At 35.1% G+C, this 26,767-nt stretch overlaps 2 protein-coding genes and 1 pseudogene across 3 annotated transcripts; 2 read left to right on the top strand and 1 right to left on the bottom strand.

The window, feature by feature from the left end:
• Positions 1 to 1,522: 1,522 nt before the first annotated feature.
• Positions 1,523 to 7,723, bottom strand: LOC107733784 (ATP-binding cassette sub-family G member 8-like; annotated as a pseudogene).
• A 15-nt stretch (positions 7,724 to 7,738) lies between these two features.
• Positions 7,739 to 21,309, top strand: LOC107733783 (ATP-binding cassette sub-family G member 5-like). The gene is given in 14 exon segments (XM_016545577.1): positions 7,739 to 7,905; positions 9,634 to 9,755; positions 12,299 to 12,435; positions 14,523 to 14,621; positions 14,809 to 14,941; positions 15,525 to 15,664; positions 16,543 to 16,672; positions 17,002 to 17,215; positions 17,567 to 17,651; positions 17,653 to 17,773; positions 18,748 to 18,886; positions 19,023 to 19,208; positions 20,451 to 20,563; positions 20,912 to 21,309. Coding segments are annotated over 14 exon segments (1,965 nt in total). The 5' UTR covers positions 7,739 to 7,744; the 3' UTR covers positions 21,097 to 21,309.
• A 706-nt stretch (positions 21,310 to 22,015) lies between these two features.
• On the top strand, positions 22,016 to 26,760 carry LOC107733710 (cytoplasmic dynein 2 light intermediate chain 1). 2 transcript variants are annotated; one of them, XM_016545453.1, is made up of 13 exons: positions 22,016 to 22,167; positions 22,482 to 22,614; positions 22,764 to 22,798; positions 22,892 to 22,961; positions 23,055 to 23,143; positions 23,684 to 23,864; positions 23,950 to 24,018; positions 24,290 to 24,367; positions 24,587 to 24,666; positions 24,774 to 24,844; positions 25,556 to 25,653; positions 25,728 to 25,820; positions 26,358 to 26,760. In XM_016545453.1, the coding sequence occupies exons 1-13, from the start codon at positions 22,154 to 22,156 to the stop codon at positions 26,418 to 26,420; spliced, it is 1,074 nt and encodes a 357-aa protein (XP_016400939.1). In that variant the 5' UTR covers positions 22,016 to 22,153; the 3' UTR covers positions 26,421 to 26,760. The 2 variants fall into 2 exon arrangements, with proteins under 2 accessions (XP_016400939.1, XP_016400940.1); XM_016545454.1 differs by lacking the exon at positions 22,016 to 22,167 and having other exon boundaries at positions 22,468 to 22,614.
• Positions 26,761 to 26,767: the final 7 nt, after the last annotated feature.

The raw sequence follows: 26,767 nt of genomic DNA, 5'->3' as shown, positions 1-26,767 counted from the left end.
ATTTTTAATTTGCAGGTACACTCACAGATGCATTTACCTTTATTTAAATACTTATACACTGCCGTTCAAACGTTTCGGTTCAGTATGTTTTGTTTTTTTTAAAGATGTCTCAGATGTTCACCAGGGCTGCATTTATTTGATCTACAATTTAATTGTTTCATCTACAATTTAATTGATATTACAATTTAAAATAACTGATTTGAATGATCCTTCAGAAATGCTTTCAAAATGCTGATTTGGTGCTCGAGAAACATTTATTATTATTAATACTTTTTCCCCCCAGGATGCTTTAAAGAATAGAAAGATCAAAAGAGCAACATTGATTTGAACATTTATTAACAACAGCAACATTTATTATTCTATTAAGAAATGTAACATTGCTGCATGTTTTAGTGTTTTTTATGTGTATAGTATTGCAGTGCAGCTCATTCTCCTGCAGATGGTCTCTAAGGGAGGTAGACGACTGTTTTCTCCTCCGTCAGGAAGCTCAGGAGAGTCACTCTGAGAGGTAGAGAAGACCAGAGGATTTGTGCAAGCCAAATGCAGATGGCAGAGTAAAAGCCCGATGAGATGCTTTAGAGGGATGACATTCTTTTTCAAGAGCTCTTAGCAAGCTCACAAACATCATTACATTTTAAAATTATATATAAATGATATCAAAACAGTTTGGAGTAATCCTTCTTCAAATGGATCTGCCATTTTTGTCTTTGCAGAGTCTTATACTAGTCTTATACAAGCATGTCCTTCATTTGAACAAGCATTGTTATTTATACTTTTCCCTGTCAGATATTCTAAGACCACTCAACCACCATATTTATGACCATCAGAGAGGCAAAGTAATGGCGATGAAAACAAAAACAAATGAACATGGATAACAAGAAAAAAAATCGTTGATCACTAGATTTGATCCATACCAAGTCACACAACATTTTTATAGATCTCAAGTTGGCACAAATCTAACATTCACATACATTTGTAAAGATTTAATCCACAATTCATCCTCTCTTTCAGCATGAAATGAAGCTTTTTCATGTGAATGTGCGAGCCCTCTGATTAATTAGCCATTATAGGTAAATAACTAGAATAATAGTGTGGTAAACTAAAATTATTGGATTGTGGATAAGTCATAATAAAATAAAAAAGTCTAAATTTGCAAAACAGTATGAGATCATTCTGAGATAAAATGTTAATTATGAGATTAATCAAAATCTTGACAAAAGTCTATATTATTTTGTCTTTTTTTTTTTACTTATCTCATAATTTTGACATTTTATCTCATGATTTCGACTTGTCATAATCATCATTCTCATAATTTTGATATTAAATGTCACAATTATGACTTAGTATGTCATTATTGTTTTTTAGACTTCATCTTATATCATTATTATTACTTAGTATGTCATTCTTTCAACTTATGTCATAATTATTATTTCTTAATTATGATTTACCAAAGCATTTTTTCTTACATGGCAGACATGGACTTACATAAATAAATATTTATGTGACTGAAACATGAAAAAGTTTTTTAAAAAAAAGTTATCTTGCTCTCATTTTTCAAGAAACAGTTGACACCAAATGTCAGATATCTTTTTTAAAGAGGCATCTGTCATGTGAGACTGGAATATTTCCAGTATAAATTTATTCCTGTGACATTGACCCTGGGTTATTTATTTAATTGCTTAATACAAGTAATGTTTGAGACATCAGATCAGTAGTTTTTCTTTTCTATTTGTCTTATGGTTGTAGTTTTTCTCTCTCAAAGACTCAAATGTGTTCAACGTCATGCTGCATTAATAATATGACAATAGACATGTGGAATCAAACAAATACATCCTAGCATGTTGATCAGAATGTTGTATCAATGCAGTGTTGATATTATATATATATAAATAAATAAAACAAGCATTTGAGTTTCTAAATCTTTAAAAAAAGCTTTCAAAGTTCCTGTAGTAGTACACTGTTCTATAATAATATTATACATGCAAAACGATTCTGATTTACAAAATAAAATAAAAGTTAATATGAAATCTACATTGTGACATGCTGCAGTAAATTTGTTGAAACATGAGCTCTGGTGGTTTACCAGAACCCAAAAAAAACAAGTAATTAAGTAAACTTAAAAGAGTGCAGAAACATAGTACATTACTGCCATCCAGCGGCAGTTAGTAGTAGTACAATGTTATCAACATGTTTGACATAATATATTTGTTGTGGAAAGAGCCATATTTGGACTTGACAACTACAGCTTATAAACCAAGGTCTGTACTGTGGATGGGCATTTTATATGTTGGTTTCTTGGCAAGAACAAGCTGCAGTGTGGACCAGACTTTATGCTGATTTGTCCTCCTCACCAATCCTGACTGGACTTCTGTTTAATGAATTTGAGTGACAGATAATAGAGCAGGATGAAAACAAAAGCAACAGTAATAAGCACCAGGTAGCAGGAATACAGTGGATACTGGTTCATTTTCATCATCTCCACAACCTGAAAACATTAACATTTAATTTAATGGTGTCCATGAATAGAAACCATATAAGTGTGCATTTTACATGTCAGCGTTCCTCACCTTAATCCCGTCGAATTCTACAGTGAGGTTTCCAATAGTGATTGGGATTCTGGTCCCACGAAACTGAACCTGCAGCATTCCCTCAAAACCCCAACGCATGAAAGATATGTAAGAAAACCAAATCAGTGTTAATTTAAGGAATAGGCCTACTTGCAGATTTGAATCTAGTATTCATTTGAAATTAAATGCTCAATGATGTTTTTACCCAGCCACATGTTTTCCAGACTAATGACAAAGCCAGCAGTCAGGTAGAAGACCGTGAAGAGTGCGTTGCCCATGAAAGACGAAGTCTGCAATGTTGGCAGGACTGCCGCCACAAATAGGGCCATGCAGCGACTACAATACACCATCAGCCACACCAACAGGAAGTTGAGCAGGAAGCGTTCGGGAGCGTTGTTGAGCCCAGCCAACCAGTAGATGGGCACACCGTATACCAGCGTAAGGCACAGTGCTCTGGAAGCTCACCAAGGACCTGAAAGAGACACTGGAGCTTGAAGCATCTCATTAATGTCAAGAGCTGACAAAGTCCAAACAGGATCTAATATTCAACTCATGGCCTTTCCCTGTCATGCCCCTCACCCCTGACTGAACTGTTATGCTGTAAATGTTGTTCAAAAGTTTCTATTTCTAAGGGTCTTACTAGAAACAATTATTTACTAATAAATAGAATGGTTAAAGTCTATTAAATTCAACAGACTGGTATATTGCTTTAATAAATTGCTTAAATAGACCAGAAGTTAATACATTTACAGACATTTGCAGACAGATGCTAGTGATTGTTTTTTAACACTATAGCAGTGTTTTGTTCTCTAATGAATCAGTATCTTTGAATTAATGAATTCAGGGAATGATTCAATGAATCATAAATATAGACTTATTCGTCTTATTTTAGTGTCATTTATATTTTAGTATTTATTAATATCTGGGATTAACTTCTTTTTATATTTTTAGTTGTCATTTTAACTTTAGTTTTAGTAATTTTGTTATGTGTTTGTTTTATTTTTTATTTATTAAACTTTATTTTATTTCAGTTTTAGTTTTAGTAATTTTAGTATTTCAGCTTTTTTCATTTAGTTGTCCAGGAAACATTTCAAATTTTCATTAGAAAGCAGTTTTTAAGTTTAAGCTAATCTTAAAAGTTTTTCATCTGATATTTATATTTTACTTCAGTTTTATCTCACTTACCAAAAACAATTTTTAATAGTTTTACATTTAGTTAACAATAACAACCTTGTTGTTTAGTCCCTGAATTAATCAGTGTGTTTGAACAAAACGGTTGAGTGAATGATTCAAATGACTCACTCAGAAGGACATTTACTTATCGCATACTAAAGCACAAACTGACAGTTTAATGATACAAACAATGATCACTGCACAGCCAGTCAAATCCGAGGACCAAACTAGCTGTTATATATTGCTAATAATAACAATGCACATTGTTCAATCATGCATCTAACGTAATGCATTTTACAAAACCCAAGTCAAAAAACTAATCAACACTCTTGACTCTGTAACTACATGTTCATGAAAAAAGCAATTCGGTTGTGAAGCTCTGCTATGTCCCAAAGGTCTACACATCGACACCACTGTCATTCCTGAAGCTCTTACATAATGCAGTTTATTTACCTTGGCAAAAAAGTATGAGGTGACTGAGTACATGCCATCTTCCAGTTCATGATAAAGCATGGCTCTCTCTGAATGACCTGTGAAAAACAACATATTATGCCACTGGACTCAGAAGACACCAAAAACATCAATCTTCTGTAATTTACTCACACTTTGCAATGACGTCCAGCACCACAGCAAAGGGTGTCAGAGCTCCTATCATGTAGAGCAAAGCCACCGTATCTTGGATGGAAAGACCCTCATCCCCAGCTCCAAAATAAAGGAAACCGATGAGAAGTGACATTAGCAAGGCTTCCAAACCATGAACCACCAACATCACCAGGTCCCGGTAGTCATTAAATACCTGCCGTCTAAAAAAAATGACAGGGATGTAATGGAAACAGCTTTCAGGATATACTCTGAGCTACAAGATTTTACAATAAAAAAGTGTTTTCCACTTTATTTACTTGATTAGGATTGTGAACTGCTGCAGTTTTCCTGGCAGGCGATCCTTCTGTTTGGAAACTGTGATCACTGATTCCTTCTTCGAGACGGGAGGAAGACTGCTGGTGTAGAACCTGTATCATCAGCTCTTGTGCTTTTCATTTTCATTGATACAGTATGTGAGGTTATAAATTATTTAAGAAAAAGCTTCAGTGTGAAAGAACAAATCCCGTGATTATTCAAATGTACCTTTGAGGGGCATCCAGTGCCGGAGAACCGCAGTCTTCTGATTTCCACATGAAATCCTCTGTGTTCTTCACCTTCTACAAACTGGTCTGCTAACATCCTGGCTTTCTCCAAACATTGTGCTTCTTTTTCAGGACTGCGCCGATCAATACTTATCAAGTCCACTGCATGAGAAATTCACAGTTCAGACACAACAACTGGACCACATGCTCAACAATAGACATCAGATCTCTGTCCAACTCACCGTAGTAGTCAGAGGGGTTGCAGTATCGTGGACACGGGTACCCAAGAGAAGTAAAGTAATGTACCATGTCCTTGGCCTGACCGCAGTACACGGCTGAACCAGAAGACAAGAGCACTACCAGGTCAAAGAGCTGAAAGATATCATCACGGACATCTCGACATGTTATGATGTCCAGTAAGGAGGTCTTCCCACAGCCTAGAACCAAAACTTATTTTCTTTCTGGTTTCTTGATGCTTTTATTCACTTACAGTGCTTTGTTTAGAATTCTGCATAGGCTACCTGAGCTGCCGATGACAGCAAGCATCTGGCCACTGTGCACACATAGGTTTCGGTCCTTTATGACCGTTTGCTTGTTGCTGTGCATCTCCCAGGGCATCTTAAGCTCGGACAGCCTCTCATACCAGGGTATCTGTGCTGCCATGTCCACCTGTGAGCAAATATAAAAGCATATCAAATTCAAAGCGTTTGGGCACTTAAAAATGTTTGAATGCATAAGACTGTATAAGATGTGAGGTCTTCAGACTTTTTCAGACGAAGGATCACTTGATTGACACTGAGCAGGGACACCCATTATTTACTGTATAAAACTTGAAGCCTGGTCTATAATTAATAAACTCAACAGATTGTAATTTGTGAGGGACAATTTTGTTGGACTTTATCTGCTTATCATTAGCTTTGGTTGTAAAATTACTCTGTTTGGTTGAAGTAAGAACTTAATATTGTATTTTTGATTTACACATATTTGAAATTTTTCACAGAAATTATTTTTAGATCAAACAATAATTGCCAGACCCCCTGTTAGCACAAAATATCAAAGTGGCAAACGAATTAGGTTGGAGCTTTTCTCAGAAATATTCACTTTCTGAGCCATTCTTCACCTATTCTTAAACCAACTTCCAACAGTTTTTTTTGGTAACACTTTACAATAAGGTTCCATTAGTTTATGTATTACTTAATACAGTAATGTATTAAGTAGTAATGTATTGTAAATACATTACATAGTAATGTAATGTATTCCAAAAGTTGATGTATTAACTAGCATGAACAAACAATGAACAATACATTTATTACAGTATTTATTCATCTTTGTTAATGTTAGGTAATGAAAATGCAGTCATTCATTGTTAGTTCATGTTAATTCACAGTGCATTAACTAATGTTAACAAGAACAACTTTTGATTTTAATAATGCATTTGTAAAATGTTGAAATGAACATTAGCTAAGATTAATAAATTCTGTAGAAGTATTGTTCATGCTTAGCTCATGTTAACTAGAGTAGTTAACTAATGTTAACCAATGAACCTTATTGTAAAGCGTTACCGTTTTTTTAGTATGACATCCAGAAAATACTAACTCAGAACACATATTTAATATTGCTTTACACAGACTTAAAATAAAGTTAGACTTTTATGTCTTTATATAACTCTCTTATATATCCACATTTCTAGGCCTGATGCATGTTTAACAAAAAATAAAAAATTTTATCTGCTTCCTGAAAAATTTCTAAATGAATGAAGGCCTTCTTTCAGTATCTAAAAAGTACTTCAGCAGAAGAAAAACCTAGACTTTTATGTCTTTATATAACTCTCTTATATATCCACATTTCTAGGCCTGATGCATGTTTAAAAAAAAAAAAATTCTAAATGAATGAAGGCCTTCTTTCAGTATCTAAAAAGTACTTCAGCAGAAGAAAAACAGGACGAAAATGGTATTTTGAGGAGTAATTTATTGAAAATGGAAAGAATACAGTCTGAAAAGACAGACCTCATAGTTGAGATTGCGGACTTCCACTTCATTGCGACCTCCACTGTAAGTAAAATACAGACTGCTGTCCTCCTCTGGAGATGAGAAAAGAACGTCTTGACCCTGTGTTTGTTGAGACATAAAGTGCAAATGTCACAGTATAATACCTATATGTTTGACAACACGATTATTTACATGTAAATACAATTTATGCAGTTACTATTGGCATTTTAGTCAGTACTTTTAGTTTAAGGTTTATCAGGCTTAATTAAGATTACACTGCTCATAAACTGATTACGGTCACATTTTATTTATCAAATCTATCAAATGTTAACAGATAAGAGAACTGGAGTCTTCTTTGTGGTTCAGGGTCCATTTTTGCAACAGAGCATTTTGTACAGCATCACCCTGAATGAACTCAACTATAATCAATAGGAAATAAATAATCCTATACTCTTGTTATGAATGTGAAAATGAAGACAACAATAATACAATGGAAACAAAATAAACATCCTTTGAATATAGTTTACATTTTTGTGTCAATTGGTTGTGTAGTCTTAGTTCATGGTGAACTCACCCTGTACTGTTTGTCATTTGTAGAGCCGAAGCTGTCTTCTGAATGGAAAACACTCTGGTCTAACATGGTGGACGTGGTAGAAAAGGAGTCTGTGCCCCTCTGGTCAGGTGCCTTAGAGAAGTACCTGCTCCTCTTGTTGTCCTGGAAAAGACAGAGAGGTGGCAGAGCGAAGCCACTCTACATAGCAAATGGAGCAAAGTTCCACTGATAAGAGTCACTGTTTATGGTTCCAGCCTCATCAGTGCAATATGAGCTGGAGTGTTTAGACAGCTGCAGACGAGGATCTGTCACAGTTTGTTTGACCATCGATGAGAGACAATGAGTCAGTTACATTCATATTCATTGCAGGATGTTTTCCAGAATAATGGGTTAAATGGATTTTTTAAGGTGGTGTCAGAGACGGGAACGTCCCAACCAAATCCGGACTACGTCGATTCGTCATGCAGCCTGAGCGTCAAAAATGTGTCCTATACAGTGAGGTGAGAATACAACATTGACATGACATGAAAGCAGTGAAATGGGTGATTTTCTTAATTCACAGTCTGTGAGAGTTATGCAGCATTTTGTATTTACTTGCATTATCTTTGCGTAATATTAAAATTGGTTTGATGATCTGAATCTTTTAAGTGTGACAAATATGCAAAAAATGTAAAAAACAGGAAGGGGGCAAAAACCTTTTCACGGCACTGTGTGTATATATATATATATATACAGTATCTCACAGAAGTGAGTACACCCCTCACATTTTTGTAAATATTTTATTATATATTTTCATGTGACAACACTGAAGAAATTACACTTTGCTACAATGTACATGTAACCTGCTAAGAGATGATACGCAAGGAGAATAAATACTTGCACATCACTAATACAAGGCAAGAAATGACAGGGGACTGAACAGGCAGAATTCTCCACAGAACTGCAGAGACAACAAACCAGGGTGATGAGGTACTGGTAGAATGGGGGAACGCCAGAGGGAGCGAGGACCAAGGTGGAATCGGAGGGAAGGAGGATCCCGGTGGAGCCGAAAGGGTGGAGAGCTGAGGTGCAGCCAGAAGCCCAGAAGTCCGTGGTGAAACCAGGGTGACGAGAGACCAAGGTGTAGCCAGAGGGACAGGGGAGCCTGGTGGAGCTTTAGTGATGATGGGCCCCTGCGGAGCTGAGGGAGCACAGAGCCAAGGTGGAGTCAAGGGCCTGGAGTCCAGCAGTGAAGCCAAGGGATCCAGTGATGGACTGGTGATAGCCTCTGGCCTCGGGATTAAAGTGGCAACTGGCCTTAGCTCTGGGATGGTATGTTGGCAAACCCTGACTCCATGGTAAGAGATGGCACTCGCATGTGGCTCAGGGGCTCGGGCGTCGAACTCTGGTCTGCAGCAGAAGATCTATATATATATATATATATATAATTTCCAGCACACTCTGAATGTGCTAAGGAGCTTCATAGGTTTAGTCTAGATGCTAACAGACAACTGCACCTGATACATGTATATGACCAAACAGCTGTTGTACTTTAATACAAATGTCAATATTATGGAACTTAAAGTTTTCTAATGCACATACTTTCAATATACAACTTGACATTCAGTTAAATTTAGTTTCACAACAGTATTTTTGATCCCCTCCAGTAAAACCTGAAACCTTGAAAAGATCACAATTTTATGAATAAAAAATGGATTGATCTGAACAGAATTTCATAATCCAGCTATTTTAAATTAAAAATATGTTTTTATTTGCTGAATTGCTTGCAGATGACTAAATTTCAACAATTTAACGTTTCTTGACTGTACAAAAATAATTTGTAGAATAACCACTCAGAGTATGTGTGCTTATTGACAGCAACATCAGCTACATAACTGGTATTATATATATGTGTGTGTGTGTGTATATATGTGTATATATAATCATTTTCTCTGCAAAATCCAGCAAATCAAAGGCCAGATTTATCAAAGTTATCAGTTTATTATAGTCTTTAAGTATGCAATTAACATGAAACGATCGGTGAATAAAAGTTTAAATGCCATAAGCAATCTGACATTTTCTCATCAGTTGACTTTATCTTTGGCAATAATTATACAACTGTTAGGTTATTAATCTTTTTATTCATCTTTGTTATTTCATTGAAGTTTCAAACAAAATACTGGCAAACTGAAAACCACTTATTGTGGCCATTTCATAAGCGTTTTTTTGTTTGCTTATGTGTGTTACAGTGAACATGTAGGGCCCTGGTGGGACCTTTCATTTTTCAGAAAAAAATGGACAAGGCAAATACTGAATCAAGTGTCATTTCATGTGGACAGTGGGCAGATAATTGGAATTCTGGGGAATTCAGGTAAGTGACTCAAAAGGCAGAATAACTATGATGCTCAGAGTTCTAACACATTTAATATCAGAGCCCACAGCATGCCATAGTGATACAGTCTAAATATTTAGCTACAGTATGAGTTCATTTGTGTATTTCACAATGATATTGTAATAGTGAATGGGGAGATTTTAAGGAATTTTTTTCCGGTTATTTTTGAGAGCTTGACCTCCTACAAAAGAAGAAGTAACAATATAAAAAATGTTATAAATCTTATTCTCACAGATCTTTCCATTATTGTTCACTGTACATGCATTATTAAGACTCTGAAATGAATAAACAGCATAAGAATAAACAAAGTAATGTACTATGTAAAGCAACTTACATTATGTAATCCTGAAAATATAATTTCTTTAAAAGGTTAACCTAATGAGCAATAAATCTTTCTCAAGGTTCAGGAGGGACCACTTTATTATTTTTGGAGAGAGTGTACATTTTACTTGAGTAAAAGTACAAAAGTACTTGGTTTTTAATGTACTTAAGCATTAAGTACATTATATGAACATTCTGATTGATGAAACAGGTTTAGCAATAATTCTAGCCAGCACTAGTCAATAAGAGTGCAGACATTTAATATGTATTCATCTGCAAATACGTTTTGTTGTATTACCAAAACATATTATACTACAATCAAAACTTTAAACGTCAATATACTAAAATAACAATCTAAGTTACTGATAATTTAAGTGTGCAAGTGAAAAAAGTACAAATAAAATAAAAAATAATTATAAATCATTGTTATGACACTGAAATGAATAAGCATTAGAATGAGCCATGGTTAATATAGTTAACTAAAACTGAAATTAAAACAATAAAAAAAAACATTTTTGTTACTTGAAATAAAATAAACGTTAACTGACATTTACAATTGAAATAAAGTATAAAAAAATATTTTATTTCAGCTATTTGCCAAGGCAACATTTCTCATTTTAGTTTAATTTAACTTGATGTACTAAAATAACTAAAACTAAAACTTAAATAAAAATGAATAAAAATATATATAGACATATAAAAAAACTACAAGCAATGACAAAAACACAGTGAAAATACTAAAACTTTAACTTAAAATATATCTTATAAAAATATCTATATAAAAATATCATTTCTTTAAATGTCACTGTCATATTATATGATATAATATCAAAAGGTTAATAAGCTTACTGATGCCTTTCTCAAAGTTCAGAAAAGACCACTCTGTTTTTGGATGACGTTCTCTTCAGTTTTATTGGAGTAAAAGTACAAAAGTACTTACTGTTGTTCACTACACATGCATTATTAGTAAGACACTGAAATGAATAAGCAGTAAGCATTTGAATGAACAATGTATTATGTAAAGCAACTTACATTACGTAAGGCTGAAAATATAATTTCTTTAAATGTCAATGTCATATGATATATCAAAAGGTTAGTAAGATTACTGACTACTACAGATAATGGGAATGCTGGGGAATTGCTGTAAGTGACTCAGAACTTGAGGCAGAATAACGATGGTACTCAGAGTTTTAACACATTTTAATATCAGAGCTCACAGCATGCCATAGTGATACAGTCTAAATATTTAGCTACAGTATGAGTTCATTTGTGTATTTCACAACAATATTGTAATAGTGAATGGTGAAATTTTAAGGAATGTTTTTTTTTCTGTTTATTTACTTAGAGTTTGAGAGCATGACCACTAATAAAAGAAGCAGAAAAAACAACAAAAAAAAACGTATAAATCATGTTCTCACAGATGACTATTATTCTTTGTTACATGCCTTATTAAGACACTGAAATGAATAAGCAGTATTCAAATAAACAAGGCAATGTGTTATATAAAGCAACTTACATCGCAGTTGAAAAATATGGTTGAAAATATAATTTCTTTAAATGTCAATGTCATATGATAATATATCTGTTACGAGGCTTTATTCATAGACATGGTAGAGACAGGCAAGGGTCAGATAATGGCAACGGGTATATAGAGGGCAAGACACAAGAATATTCCTAGGGCTAGCGTGGGTCTACGATCGGCGAACAGAATTAACAGGGCGAGACTAGAGGAGTAAATCCAAGAACAATGCAAAGGTCCAGGCAGGGGTAAACAGAACCAGAATAGGGCAAGACGAGAGGGAGAATCCGAGGTACACAGGCAAAGATCAGGATACGAGAAAACAGACGAGGCAGACTAAGCTAAGGCTGGGTAAACTAAACAGGCTCCGTAGAGTAGCTATCAAACGATAAGCGCTAAACAATACTCGGCAGCTTGACGGGGATCAGAGTGAGTGTATATATAGGGAAGGTGTGATTGATGACAGCTGTGTGCAATCAGTGCTGTGTGCAATCAACTGTGTGTGTGTAATCAGTGCAATGGATGATGGGAACTGTAGTCCGGGTGAAGTGCAACAGTGGTGTGGTGCAAGAGTCCATAGTAGTGGAAGGGTGACCTCTGGTGGCAAGCAGACGGAAGTTTATGGACCGGATTCATGACAATATCAAAAGGTTAATAAGCTTACTGACGTCTTTCTCTCAAGGTTCTGGAAAAAGCACTCTGTTAGATGCTATAGCAGGACGAATCGGGAATTCTGGTAAACTCCTTGGAGAGGTTTTTGTGAATGGAAGAAAGCTAAAAACAGAGCAGTTTCAAGACTGTTTCTCTTATGTGCTCCAGGTGAGTTGTGTTATATGACTATGAATATAATAAGAATATAAATATAAAAATATAAAATAATGTGACAACTAAAGATTAGTGCAGCGTTTTAATTTGTACTGATCTACAAATAAGCAAACGTTTTATTATATTACCAAAACCTATTATACCACAATCAAAACATTAAACTTCAATATACTAAAATATCAATTTAAGTTCTGATAATTCAAGTGTTCAAAGAAGTGAAAAAATGAACCATATATTATTTTTAAAATGAAGATAATAACATTTGTGCAAATATTATGTGGTGACAAATAGTATAAAAATACAATGTTTTCAAACTGGAACTCCGTCCCCTTTGGAAATTCACTCCCATGGAATCAGTCATCCTTCCAACCTTGATTTTATAATAATAATAATAAATAATAATAATACATTTTATTTAAAAGCGCCTTTCAGAGCACTCAAGGACACTGTACACTTGAGTGATAATCATAAAATCAAGACAACAAACAACAACTATTGACATTAAATAATTTAAAATTGATCCGAGAAAGCTAATTTAAACAAGTAAGTTTTAAGACATGATTTAAAAGTAGTCAGACAGTCACTTTCTCGTATTGACTGTGGAAGAGAATTCCAGAGATTAGGAGCAGCACAATTAAATGCCCTAGACCCCATAGTGGCCAGACGAACAGAAGGTACAACAAGGGAAACAGATGAAGAAGATCTGAGAGTACGCTTCGGGATGTAAATATAAAGCAAATCAGAGAGATATTGTGGTGCAAAATTATGAAGAGCTTTAAAAGTAAGTAGAATCTTATACTCTACTCGAAATTTAACAGGAAGCCAGTGAAGATTTTTTAAAAATATCACAGTGGACAAAATTATACAGTAGAATGTATAATACATTTACATCCACGGCGCACTGTAAATGTGCATGTCAATCTAAATATCACAGGCAACATGTGACTTAACTTTGGTCAACTATAGAAACTAAGTATATATACAGTAGATGAAAAGCAATTGGCTAGGTAACTAAAGGTCAAGTCTGCCACAAACAAACTTAAACAAATACAGTAAAGTTAGCAGAAAAGTTCATTTGTAGAGTTAACTCTGAAATTAGCCATTACACATGAGTTCATTACATTATTCTTCTGAGCTATTCATGTGTATATTCCGGAAAATTAAATAAGCATGGAGAGACGGCCATTATTGCAGGTCATTTTTACAGATTAAATTTAGATGCAAAGAAGCTATAAATCTAGTCCAGTGATTAAATGGTGTCTCATGAGCTAAACGTATGTGAAGTTAAAGTTTTTCAACTTTTTTTTTGCACAATAGTGGAAGTCATAGTAGCATTGCTTCTAGTCCAATTTCAGCAGTGTGCACTTCACTGCACAACAATTACAGATATAAACAGACATGACGCACAAACTCCACAACCTTCTGACTCATCTTAAAAAGAATAGATAAACATAAGACCTAAACCGAAGATACAGATAAGAATTTAAACTTAGGAGCAAAGTTTACAATTTGTGAAGTGTTGTAAGTGTCAATAATGTGCACCATAATGCATTTACGGCTAACTTAAAGCACAGGTTCTCTACCCACTGATACATGCACACTTCACATAACAACAGAGGACAGCACTATTTGGATGAGCATGTGGCTTCAATAATAAAATATTCTGTGATTTTTCATCAATTAAAATGCTTTTGTGAATATACAAAATAATTCTTTCCATTATTTAATATGTATGTACAATTCAATCTATGTATTTTAGCATGTCAACAATCGGCATCATTTTTAAAGAGTGCACATGTGAAATAAAGTAAAACAGCAGGGAATGAAAACAGCAAAGTAGTCCTCAGATGATTTCACGACAGCAGCCTCTCTGAGAAATGCTGTGATCTTGAATATAAATTTCATTAGCAGAACTTATTACACGGCTACCCGTTTCTGCAACGATGCATCGCACTATAGTTGTTAAGCAGCGAGTTACATCATTATACAGGAAATGCATCTCAGGCTGATTGCATTGTTGTTTATGTAGAAATATATAGCTTTATTTTGAATGCTTATATAGATTTTTTTTACTCTCTCAGAGTGACAGTCTCTTGAGCTATCTGACTGTGGAGGAGACTCTGACATACACTGCTCAGCTAGCTTTGAGAAAACACTCTTCTGAGGCCATACACAAGAAGGTGAGCTCGTTCCCTTCACAGATATTTGCCACATCACCACAGATATGGAAATATGGACATCAAAATCGATTAAAATGAAATGGCATACAGAAATCTCAAATACCTACACATACCTTAACTTTCATGAAGTTATGATGGAGACATCACTTATATTTGAATAAGCTGATCCCTGTTTGATCCATCTTAGGTAGCTGCAGTCATGGTAGAGCTGAGTTTGGGACACGTGGCTCACAGCGTGATTGGAGGCCGCATTTTCCCAGGCATTTCTGGTGGAGAGAGAAGGAGGGTCTCCATTGCCAGCCAGCTGCTTCAGGACCCAAGTGAGCTGCCCTCTGCCTGAGACTTGTTAATACTAACCCATGATTGCATAATGTTTATGTTTAGTGTACAAACACAGTGTAGTGTGTGTTCATTTCCTTGCTTGCACATAAGAGAGACTAAATGTTATTTAAATGCAGAGCGACCAGCACAGCGACCCAAAGCCCCTCAAAGGATTATTGAGGAATGGACAAATGAGTGAAAGGGACTGAAGTAGAATATTAAAAGTGGCAGACAGGGTTATCACATTTTTAATATAAGCCGTGGGTCCCTTTGGATCCTTTATCTGGGTCACCTGGGACCGTGGACTATGGATTAGTCGAGCCCACTCCAAACTGAACACAAACCAGCAATTATAAGTGGCTTTCATCTGCTGCCTTCTCCAATCAAGCAGTAAATGAATCCATCAGCCAATTAATTTGGCTCTAACTTTAGACAAAGGGAAATCTATTAATTGCTTTAATTACTTGAATTAAGAAGACACTCAAAGTTGTCTCTCATAGGACAGAAAGTGGACTTTGTAGAAAGTTTCTCATTTGTTTCATTTCTTCTCATGTTTTTTCATTTTCCGTTATGTCATGGCAGAGGTGATTCTCCTGGATGAGCCGACAACAGGACTGGACAGCATGACGGCTAATCAGATAGTGGTGCTGCTGGCTGAACTGGCCAGAAGAGATCGAATCGTCATAGTGACCATCCACCAACCCCGTTCAGAACTTTTCAGGGTGAGCAGACATAGTGGATGCCTCTGGAACTGATTCTGTTGAAACCCTTAACTGTAAAGATGGCCATTGCAGTAGCTAATGCTCAGGGCTGGTAACCTGAAGGCCTATTGTGCTAGGATGATGAAAATTCACTTTTAAAGTGTCATATATTGTACTTATCCTTGAGTCTCTTCTGGAGAAATGGACCAAAAATGTAGATGATGATAACATTTTTGGTTCATATAAAATTTGCATGTATAAAAAAAAAATCATAATAATAATTAAAAAAATTTATAATAACGATAATAATTTTACTTGTTAAAATGAATAAAAACAGACAAAAACACAAAAGCAACAATAACAAAATAAAAGCAAAAAAAGCTTTTACTTAAAAGCTAACTGAATAACGTGGCTTCACATGGTTTTTCACATATGTTTTTTTTTTAAATATAAATAAAATAAGACTAGAAAAATAATAATAAGCAACTAGAAAAAAAGCATGTATTTATCTGGTTTTGCCTGTATTTTAAAAAATAAATAAAACAGTAACAAGAACAATTCTTTTTTTAACTACTTCTAACAGATCAATAAATACTACAACAAATGTATTGCTTATTGTTAGTTAATGTTAGTTAATACAATAACTAGCATTAACTAATGGGAACTTATTGTAATGTATTGCCATAATAATAATTTAATACAATGATTTAAGAGACTTTAAAAAAATATTTTACTCCAAAACTAACCTGAAAAACACGCGTCTTCACCATGGTGCATATGAAAACAGTGATATTAAATTAGTATATTTTACATTAAGCGCAGTGAATTATGTTAGCATGAATTGTGATAGCCCTCATGATACAAAGTCAGATGACTGAAAGGTATATAAATATCTGCAGATCTTTGACAGAATAGCAATCATGAGCCGAGGGGAATTGGTGTTCTGTGGGGAGCCTGAAGAGATGGTGGATTTCTTCAGCAGCTGTGGATATGAGTGTCCTGAGTACTGCAACCCCTTTGATTTTTATGGTACGACTTTTGAAGTATTCAGAACACCTTCTTTTTCTCAGCTTAAACCCGAATGAATTAGCTTGTATTCAAGGTGTTCCTGTAGTAAAAAAAATTATATATATACAGTATCGCACAGAAGTGAGTACACCCCTCACATTTTTGTAAATATTTTATTATATCTTTTCATGTGACAACACTGAAGAAATGACACTTTGCTCAATGTAAAGTAGTGAGTGTACAGCTTGTATAACAGTGCCAATTTGAAAATATTTACAAAAATGTGAGGGGTGTACTCACTTCTGTGAGATACTGTATATAATATCATAAAATGTTTTTTTATTTGATAGTTGATCTGACCTCTGTGGACACACGCTGCAGCGAGAGGGAAGCCGCCACCTACAGCCGCATGCATGACATCACGTCAGCCTACCAGAACTCAGAGATCTATAAAAGCATGCTGGGAAGGATCGAGCAAAGCTGCCAGAGAGCAGACAAACCCATGATCCCATTCAAAAGCAAGGAGTCTCCCAACTGCATGTCCAAACTGAATGTCCTCCTGAGGTAAAACTCTAGCTATGACACTGACTGTCACAATCACCAGCTGGAGTGCCCTGGACATCCACCACAGGGCACTCCTCCCCACTCCATTGCCACTCCATCCTGGACTCCATTTCCCACAATTCTTTGCCTGGTCTCATCTGATGTTTGCCCCTCTGCCTTGTTTGTTGTCATGAAATTACACTGTAAAGAGTAAAAATATGCCTTAAAAGAGCTTTTTCTACCTGTCCTGACTTTTAAAATGAGTTTGGTTTGTGGTTCATTTAGTCATTTTTCATGTAAATAAAATTAGTTTATTTAGAGGTTACCGCATGAAGCACTTTTGATGCATTTCCTTCTCTCTTACACACACAGGCGGACAGTGCGTAATATGTCTCGTGACAGGATGGGCATTCTCATGCGCCTCTCTCAGAATCTCATTTACGGCCTCTTCATTGCATTTTTTTGTCATGAAACTGGATAAGGATGTGACTAAAGGTGCCGTGCAGGACCGAATTGGCATAATCTACCAATCCATGGGTGCCTCGCCCTATACTGGCATGCTGAATGCTGTGGCTTTAGGTGAGTATCTCATCCACAGTTAATAACTCAAAAATATCTCTGGAGCCAGAGGACACATCCATTGTTGAGTATTTGTCTTCTTTTAAATGAAACATGACTAATTACAGCCATGTGCTTTTGTACACAGGTAATTAGTACAGACAAACGAGAAAAATATTTATGCAAAATATTTATATTCCACTATTTGTGAGGTTTAAAAACAATGAGAAAAAAGTTGCTGCATTGCATTTTAACAAAGCAACAAGCAGTGTTATCATCATTAACTAAAACTAATAAAAAACATTTATGTTAACTAAAATAAAATACATGTTAAGTGAAATAAAATATATTAAAAAGGCTTTCAATTATACTTTCAAGGCAACCAAGACATTTCTAATATTTGTTTAGTTTAAGTACTAAAGAATTACTTTAATTACTTAAGTACTACTAACTTAAGAAGTAATTACTAAAACTAAATAACTATACTAAAAATAATAAAAACTAAACAGATATATTTAAGAAAAAAACAAATAAGATGAACAAAAATGCACAACAAAATTACTAAAACTTAAATTAAAATGAAAATGGAAATTATATATATATATATATATATATATATATATATATACATACAAACCTAATCCAGAATATTAGTAAATTCTATAATACTACATTCGTGATACTAAAATAACACTGGTCTCAAGAATGTTTGATTAAGTCAGTGGTTTAGAGAAATAATTCCTGTCATTTATATATCAGTTCCTGGCTGATAAGAGATCACATCTCACAAATTGCTCCAGCATGCCCATGATTATTGCTTAACCTTGAACTTAGAGCACTTGAGATAACACATAATTGGTAACACAAGACATGTCTGCTTCTGTATTTTCACTTTCATGCAGTTTAAATCAATATATAGTACTTGATAAGTGTGGAAAATAGTTGTCTGCCATTTTATGTGTATATATATATATATAATTTTTTTTTTTTAATAGTTCCTGCTTTAAGAGCCATCGCTGACCAGGAGAGTAAAGATGGCTTGTACCAGAAGTGGCAGATGTTTCTGGCTTACATCATCCATATCCTGCCCTTCAGTATTATCAGTGTGTTCATCTTCACCTCTTTCTTGTACTGGTAAGTATGGGTGTGTTCGTGTGAGCTATTGAGTTTATCAGAGCTCGGGTCAGGGTAACTACAGTTCAAATCTGAGGGGAATGTTCTCAGAATCTTGACCTCATGCTGTTTCTCTGTGTGTGCTTTGGTGTTTCAGGACTGTTGGCATGAACCCAGATCCTGTGCGCTTCATGTGTTTTTCAGCAGTGGTCATGGTTCCTCACATCATAGGTGAACTTTTAACACTGGTCTTGTTGGGGGTCGTTCAAGACCCCAATATGGTCAACAGTGGGGTCGCTCTACTCAATGTAGCTGGAATCATGGTGGGATCTGGATTTCTAAGGTGAAGAAATGACTTTGATTTATTCAACATTGCCATATTGTGCATTGAAGACATTATGTTCTGCATTATAGATTGGATAAAATTTCCATCAGTTACATGACATGATATGTCATGATGGTTCACCCTAAAATGAAAAATTGCTGAAAATGTACTCACTCTCAGGCCACCCAAGATGTAGATGAGTTTGTCTCATCATCAGAATAGATTTGGAAAAATTTAGCATTAGATCACGTACTCACCAGTGGATCCTCTGCAGTGAATGGGTGCCGTCAGAATGAGAGTCCAAACAGCTGATAAAAACTTCACAATAATATACAATTTGGCTTCAGTCCATCTGTTAATGTCTTGTGAAGCAAAAAGCTGCGTGTTTATAATAAACAAAACCATCAAGAAATCTTGACCTCATGCTGTTTCTCTGTGTGTGCTTTGGTGTTTCAGGACTGTTGGCATGAACCCAGATCCTGTGCGCTTCATGTGTTTTTCAGCAGTGGTCATGGTTCCTCACATCATAGGTGAACTTTTAACACTGGTCTTGTTGGGGGTCGTTCAAGACCCCAATATGGTCAACAGTGGGGTCGCTCTACTCAATGTAGCTGGAATCATGGTGGGATCTGGATTTCTAAGGTGAAGAAATGACTTTGATTTATTCAACATTGCCATATTGTGCATTGAAGACATTATGTTCTGCATTATAGATTGGATAAAATTTCCATCAGTTACATGACATGATATGTCATGATGGTTCACCCTAAAATGAAAAATTGCTGAAAATGTACTCACTCTCAGGCCACCCAAGATGTAGATGAGTTTGTCTCATCATCAGAATAGATTTGGAAAAATTTAGCATTAGATCACGTACTCACCAGTGGATCCTCTGCAGTGAATGGGTGCCGTCAGAATGAGAGTCCAAACAGCTGATAAAAACTTCACAATAATATACAATTTGGCTTCAGTCCATCTGTTAATGTCTTGTGAAGCAAAAAGCTGCGTGTTTATAATAAACAAAACCATCAAGAAGTTTTTTAACATCAAACTGTTGCGTTGTGTGGATTATTGTGATGTTTGTATCAGCTGTTTGGATTCTCATTCTGACGGCACCCATTCACTGCAGAGGATCCATTGGTGAGCAAGTCATGTACTGCTAAAATTCTCCAAATCTGTTCTGATGAAGAAACAAATTTAGATTTTTTTTTTTACTATACCTTTAAGTGTGAAGTTTCATAAAATGTTTTATCCTTTTAGGAGTTTTAAACAAATGCCTGTGCTGTTCCAGTGGCTGAGTTATCTAACCTTCCAGAAGTACGGCTGTGAGCTCCTGATCGTCACTGAGTTCTATGGCCTGAACTTCATCTGCAGTAAGAAAAATTATCTTCTTCCTCAATTGCATACTTCTAATGGAACCTTGACAAGCACAGTTTCTGTGTTAATGTCTTTCTTATTGAAATAAGAACTTGAGGCGAGACATATTGATGTAGCCAGTAGTTTCTAGTTTACATCATTACCCACAGCATGTCAAATATCATCAATATTATTGGACTGTTTTACCAGATGAAGTGTGTACATTTCGAAGGCATTTATCTGCAATTTTTTATTTGTCTGAGTCAAAGCTAATAGACAAGGACAAACTTTACTTTTGATTTCATGACATATAATGCATAAGCTATCCACACAATGTCCTCTGACTAACCGTTCCTCTCACTCAGCGCCTTTAGCTGGTTTGCCAGGATCATGTCTGGTGGACAGTGGGGATATGATCATAGATCAGGGTTATCCTGGAGCTCTCTCGCATTACACACAAGACTTCCTCCTGCTCTACGCCTTTCTGCCTGCACTCGTGATACTGGGCATCATCAGCTTCAAGATACGCGACCACCTCATCAGACGCTAGGCTTCTGAGTGTGTGCGTGTGTTGGTGTGCCTGAGAATGTTATTTTATGTTCTTTATTTTGTATATAGAATATCTCTAAATCATAGTAGACTATATCCAGAAAACCTCAACACGAAAGCTGAATCCATCAACCTTTTCCATAGTTATTGATCCATTTTCTTCACAATGTAGGCCCTAATGTACCATTACTGTTTGTGGTATACATCATAATTTCTAATGTGACTGTAAATACTCTGTTATATACAATAAATGTTTAATAAATCATGTACCTGTTGTTTTAAAATTTATTTAAAATGAAATGCCATTTACAGCATTTAAATAAAAAGGCCACTTCATACCAATGATTGTTCTGCTTCTTTTCATCCATATGTGAATTTTTCATATGAGTGCTTGTATTAATGTTTACATCATGCTTTCATTCAACAAATGCACATGTTCTGTCCCTGTCTGTTCTGAACAATATTTTCATGTGAGGAAAGTTAATGTTATTATTTGTGGTTATTTCAAATAACAGCAAGATCATGTTGACAGCATATTATTAGTTTTGTTTGTTACGAAAATTAACCCTGGTTTTACTACAAAACCATAAAGCCATAAAGATTGTGGTTATACAAATTGTAATCAATCTGTCCAAAAAATCATGGTTACTATAGGTAATTAAACCGTGTTTATTTTTCGCAAGAGTTCTCTACCGAATACGATATGAAACATTTTCAGTCCAAATTTATGTAGATCAAAATAAATACTGTTTCAAAGCATCTATATCTATATTTGTCAATGTGAACTTAGCGTGGAAAGAGAGAACACTTCGGGAAAACGGGAATAGAAAAGAAAATTAGTTGAAGAAATGAAGAAAAACTTCATTTCCCATAGTGCACTAGATGTCTTACGTCTTCAAACAGTGACGTTACCCCTCGCAACAGTAATCAAGCGTCTCCTTCATTCGACAAGCATCAGTACAGGACTAACGTTAAACTGACTCGAAACTCGTTTCTTCGATGAAACCAGACGTAAACTTTTTTTTTTCTTTTTGTTTTTTTAGAAACAAAGAGTGATAATGTCTAAAATAAGGTAAGCTACTGTTTGAGCTACACACCATTGTTTTACTCCCATTTCGATGTTAGCTTACAAGCTACCCACTGGTAATCCAATAATATTTACAACTTCTAAAAATAAATTTTTACAGTGCTCTCCAAAAAAACTGTCTGAAACCAACCAAACAGACAAGAGACGTTCACGTGGTGAGCACGTCATGTTGTCATGGAAGAAAGGAAAGTGTGTTCAATTAAAAGAGAGAGAGAGAGAGAGAGAGAGAGAGAGAGTCGAGCTACATACTGCTTTAGTAAACATGAAGATGCTGCTATTAAGATTATGTTGTCTCGTAGTTCGGATACTTTATGGGATATTGCTGCAGCGGAAGTGTGCAGCAGGGAGAGCTGGACTGATGAAGAGGATGCTGAAGAGGACGCGCACTTTCCCACACAGAGAACAGTCTTCTTCATGGGCAGTAAAGCAGGGGTAAGTTATGCGTATGTATGCCTGCAACATATCACTCTAAACGCATAGGCCTACCTGAAGTCTTTAGGGTTCGACAATGCTTTAAAATGTATGTGCTAACACCAAAAAATTAAACTTTTTAATCATTTTACATTGCATCTCTGTTTTAGGGTAAAACAACAATATTACTGCGGTTCCTTGATAGGTGAGTTTAAGATACTGTCATACTGTACATCTGAAGTTATTAAGGGTTTTCCTGTCACCTCACATCATGTTTCTGTTTTACTCTTTAAACCAGAGATGAGACAGCTAAACCTACACTTGCACTGGAGTACACTTTTGGTAGACGTGCAAGAGGGCATAATACGGTATGAATATTGTCCTCCTCAGTTTGTTATAGGAATAAAAATTAATTTCCCTTTTAATTTATATATAAGAGTATCTTTTTCTCCTCTCTGCAGCCTAAAGACATCGCTCACCTGTGGGAACTGGGAGGAGGAATTTCCTTATCAGACCTAGTGCAGATTCCCATGACGGCTGACAATGTCAGGTTAGATTCGCAAACACTGTACACTCATTCAGACTGGATTTAAATTGAATTTTTCTCAGATTTCTAATTTTACATTTCATAATCCTTTTTTTTTTTGGTTTCCACAACAAAATAAAAATAAAAAAGGGATTACTTTTTTTCTCACAATTCTGGCTGTTTTTTTTTTTTGCAGTTGCGAGTTTATATCTCTGACTTTTTTTCTCAGAATTCTGAGTGTACATCTCGCAATTTTTTTTCCTCAGAATTCTGTTTACATTTCATTTTTTTTATTTTCACCACCTAAAAAAGAGAAGAAAAGCCTGAAATGTGAGATATAAACTCGCAATTGTGAGAAAAAAAGTCTGAATTTTGAAATAAAAAGTTGCAATTACTTTTATGTTTGTTTTTTTCCACACCACTCAATATATATATTAATTGTGACTTTCTTAATCTCACAATTCACACTTTTTTAAATTTTATATTTTTATTCTGTGGTGGAAATAAACGTCCATGCATGTTGCAAATGCAACAAATACAAATCAATTGTGCTTGTTTTTACAGTTCTTTGTCTGTAGTACTTGTTCTGGATCTGTCTAAACCCAATGTTCTTTGGGAGACCATGGAGAGGCTGCTTGATTCAGCTCGAAGTCAGGTGGAAAAAGTGTGTGCCTCACATCAGAAGACAGGAGAATCCAGATCCGGCAAACAACGAGTCCCACGAGTCCTCCACAAGGACTATCCGGTGTGAGAGAGTAACATAATTGCTATAAATGAAGCTTGAAATGGAATGTATCAGTCTATTACATGAAACAGTCTCTTTTCAACAGGACAGAGAGCTCATCAGCCCTTTCCCTGTTCCTCTTCTCATAGTTGGAAGCAAGTTTGACATCTTTCAGGTAAAATCTCACTATGCTATATAGCCTTCGGCTTTCTACAGGATACACTTAATACTGCTTTCTGTGTTTTTAAATAGTATGCAAAACAATACAGTATGCAACAGTTACATGTCAAAGCATTACCTTTTTTTTTTTTTTATTAAATCTGCAGTAAAATGTCAACTCTTGGCTGTCCGAATCAAACATTGAATGATGAATCCAGTGAAACACTGAAAAGTAATTCAAACTTACCTAATATTATATTCATCGATAACATTCTATCTCCTTCTAGGACTTTGATTCAGAGAAGAGAAAGGTGATTTGTAAGACTCTGCGCTTCATAGCCCACTTCTACGGAGCCTCATTAATCGTAAGACTGACTTCATACTACAGAATTTCAGAATGCGGTTTGAAAATGATCATGGATCATAACATACAGAAATTTGAAGCTTCAGACAAACAATAACTAAGGAACTCTAAACTGACATCACCCTTCTGTGGCATAACCGAGCTTTATAAAATCACTCATTTAGCATTTCTGTTTCTCTCTGGTCAGTGTTATATTTGTATGCTGTCCGTCTCTCCATAGTTCACCAGCAGCAAGTCAGAAGCTACAATGTCTAAAAGCAGGAGTTTTGTTAATCAGCTGGCGTTTGGGACTGAAAGACCGTATGAACCTTTCATTATCTTCTTGTAGTTCAGATGTGGGATATTCTTCATTACTAAAGTTTATTAATCACAGTAAAAAAAAAATTTTTTTTATTCCATTCTATTAGAAAGTCAATCTCTACTGACCCCAGCAAACCTCTGACAATACCAGCAGGCTTTGACTCCCTCAGTCAGATTGGTAAGATATGCATTGTGCTTTTGATTTGGTTAAAGATTTTTTTATTGTTAATAATGTTAAAATTTGTTTGTTGCATATTGTTATTATTTGTAATTATTATTGATATATTGCTATACATTCAGTTTTTATTACCTCGGATTTAAAAAGTGTAATGAAATATTACATCTAAAATGCACAATTATAAACACAAGTATAAGCCCAATTATAATGCACTATATATAAATTTTTCATGTACTTATATATGTGACCCTGGACCACAAAACCAGTCTTAAGTCGCTGGGGTATATTTGTAGCAATAGCCAAAAATACATTGTATGGGTCAAAATTATAGATTTTTCTTTTATGCCAAAAATCATTAGGATATTAAGTAAAGATCATGTTCCATGAAGATATTTTGTAAATTTCCTACCGTAAATATATCAAAACTTAATTTTTGTTTAGTAATATGCATTGCTAAGGACTTCATTTGGACAACTTTAAAGGCGATTTTCTCAATATTTTGATTTTTTTGCACCCTCAGATTCTAGATTTTCAAATAGTTGTATCTCGGACAAATATTGTCCAATCCTAATAAACCATACATCAATGGAAAGCTTATGTATTCAGCTTTCAGATGATGTATAAATCTCAATTTCGAAAAATTGACACTTAATTTGGTCCAGGGTCACATATGTAGGTGTTCAAAATATTTTTAATTCATTCATCTTCTAGGCCCGCCTGTAACCTCTGATGTTGATATCGGGACTCTTCATGCCAAAAACCCATTAGACCTTTGGAAAAAGGTTTTTGAAAGGGTTTTCCCACCTGAGGTACAGTTTCCTGCTGTGTAAACAATGATAATGGTCAATAATGTCTGCCTGACCCCTGACCTTTTTGTCTTCAGAACATCAAGGAACGTAAGGAGCTGAAAGATCCTGCCAAAGACCCCCAGTACAGTGAGCCCCTTATAGACTCTATCAGAGCTCAGAAAGACCAGGTAAAATAATTATTGTCACTGTAAAATCACCCTTCAGCAAATATTTGTCTTCTAGTAACCTCTAGTCATGTGTGTGTATATAACCCAGCAGTAAAACTGACTCAGTACTGTTGCCATTAACTGATCCTCTAGAGTATAGTACGTGACTGAAAGTTACCCTGAACCTCACACTCATTGCCCTTCAGTAGCTTCTCACCTACTCTGATTCAGTGCTTAGTGATTGCAGTAATCAGACAATATGTGGCAGGGGGTCACTATTGCAGTTTAATCGCTCAGATTGCAGTTTTTGTACACAAATTCTAGAGTATAACATGTTAAATTATGCTATTATGTAATATTTAAAAATAATATAATCTTATAATTGAATGATTTTCTACACATTAAACAACTTTTAACAAGTTTACAACATGTTTATAGTTTTTAGAAAATGTAGAAATCTGATTGACTGCACTTCAGTTAAACTATCAGGTACACAAATGTATTTAATGTATTAGAGAAGAAACATTGCATTGTATTTTTTTGTGTTTTTTTTCTCAGGAGCTGGAGCAGTACAAGAGAAAACAAGCAAAGTCATGGAAAAGTTTGGCTCTGGATCCATAGATTTCACTCAAAACCCTTTAGAAGACCTACATCTGTATTAATGTATTGTACTGGACTTCATCCACTTAACATTATGTACCATAAAGAATGAAATGTCTTCATGTATGAATATTGCTATAATGTGTAATGGTAGTATGGCTGTCTATGTGGCTAACCTTTGTAGCTCATATTGCTTCTTTGTAGTTAAATACAATTTGGAGAATGTATTTTGTAAATAAATTATTAAATGGATTATTTTGTATATTGCCCTATCAAAGCATCCCTTGATAAATATCAAATTATTTCAACTGGACACAACACAACTCGAAATTAAACAAAAATTTTTTTAATATGCTGTCCCCCCCGCC

This window comes from Sinocyclocheilus rhinocerous, unplaced genomic scaffold (assembly GCF_001515625.1).
Source record: "Sinocyclocheilus rhinocerous isolate Xijiao unplaced genomic scaffold, SAMN03320098_v1.1 scaffold789, whole genome shotgun sequence".
Lineage (NCBI taxonomy): Eukaryota > Metazoa > Chordata > Actinopteri > Cypriniformes > Cyprinidae > Sinocyclocheilus > Sinocyclocheilus rhinocerous.
The sequence above is the reverse complement of the archived record's forward strand: the minus strand, read 5'-3'. Positions and strand labels throughout refer to the sequence as shown.

What these genes read in the sequence shown, in the direction of transcription:
- LOC107733710 (XM_016545453.1), top strand. An exon ending in TTACTGCGGTTCCTTGATAG is followed by an intron (nt 22,799 to 22,891) that starts GTGAGTTTAAGA and finishes TCTTTAAACCAG; the next exon opens with AGATGAGACAGCTAAACCTA. An exon ending in GCAAGTTTGACATCTTTCAG is followed by an intron (nt 24,019 to 24,289) that starts GTAAAATCTCAC and finishes ATCTCCTTCTAG; the next exon opens with GACTTTGATTCAGAGAAGAG.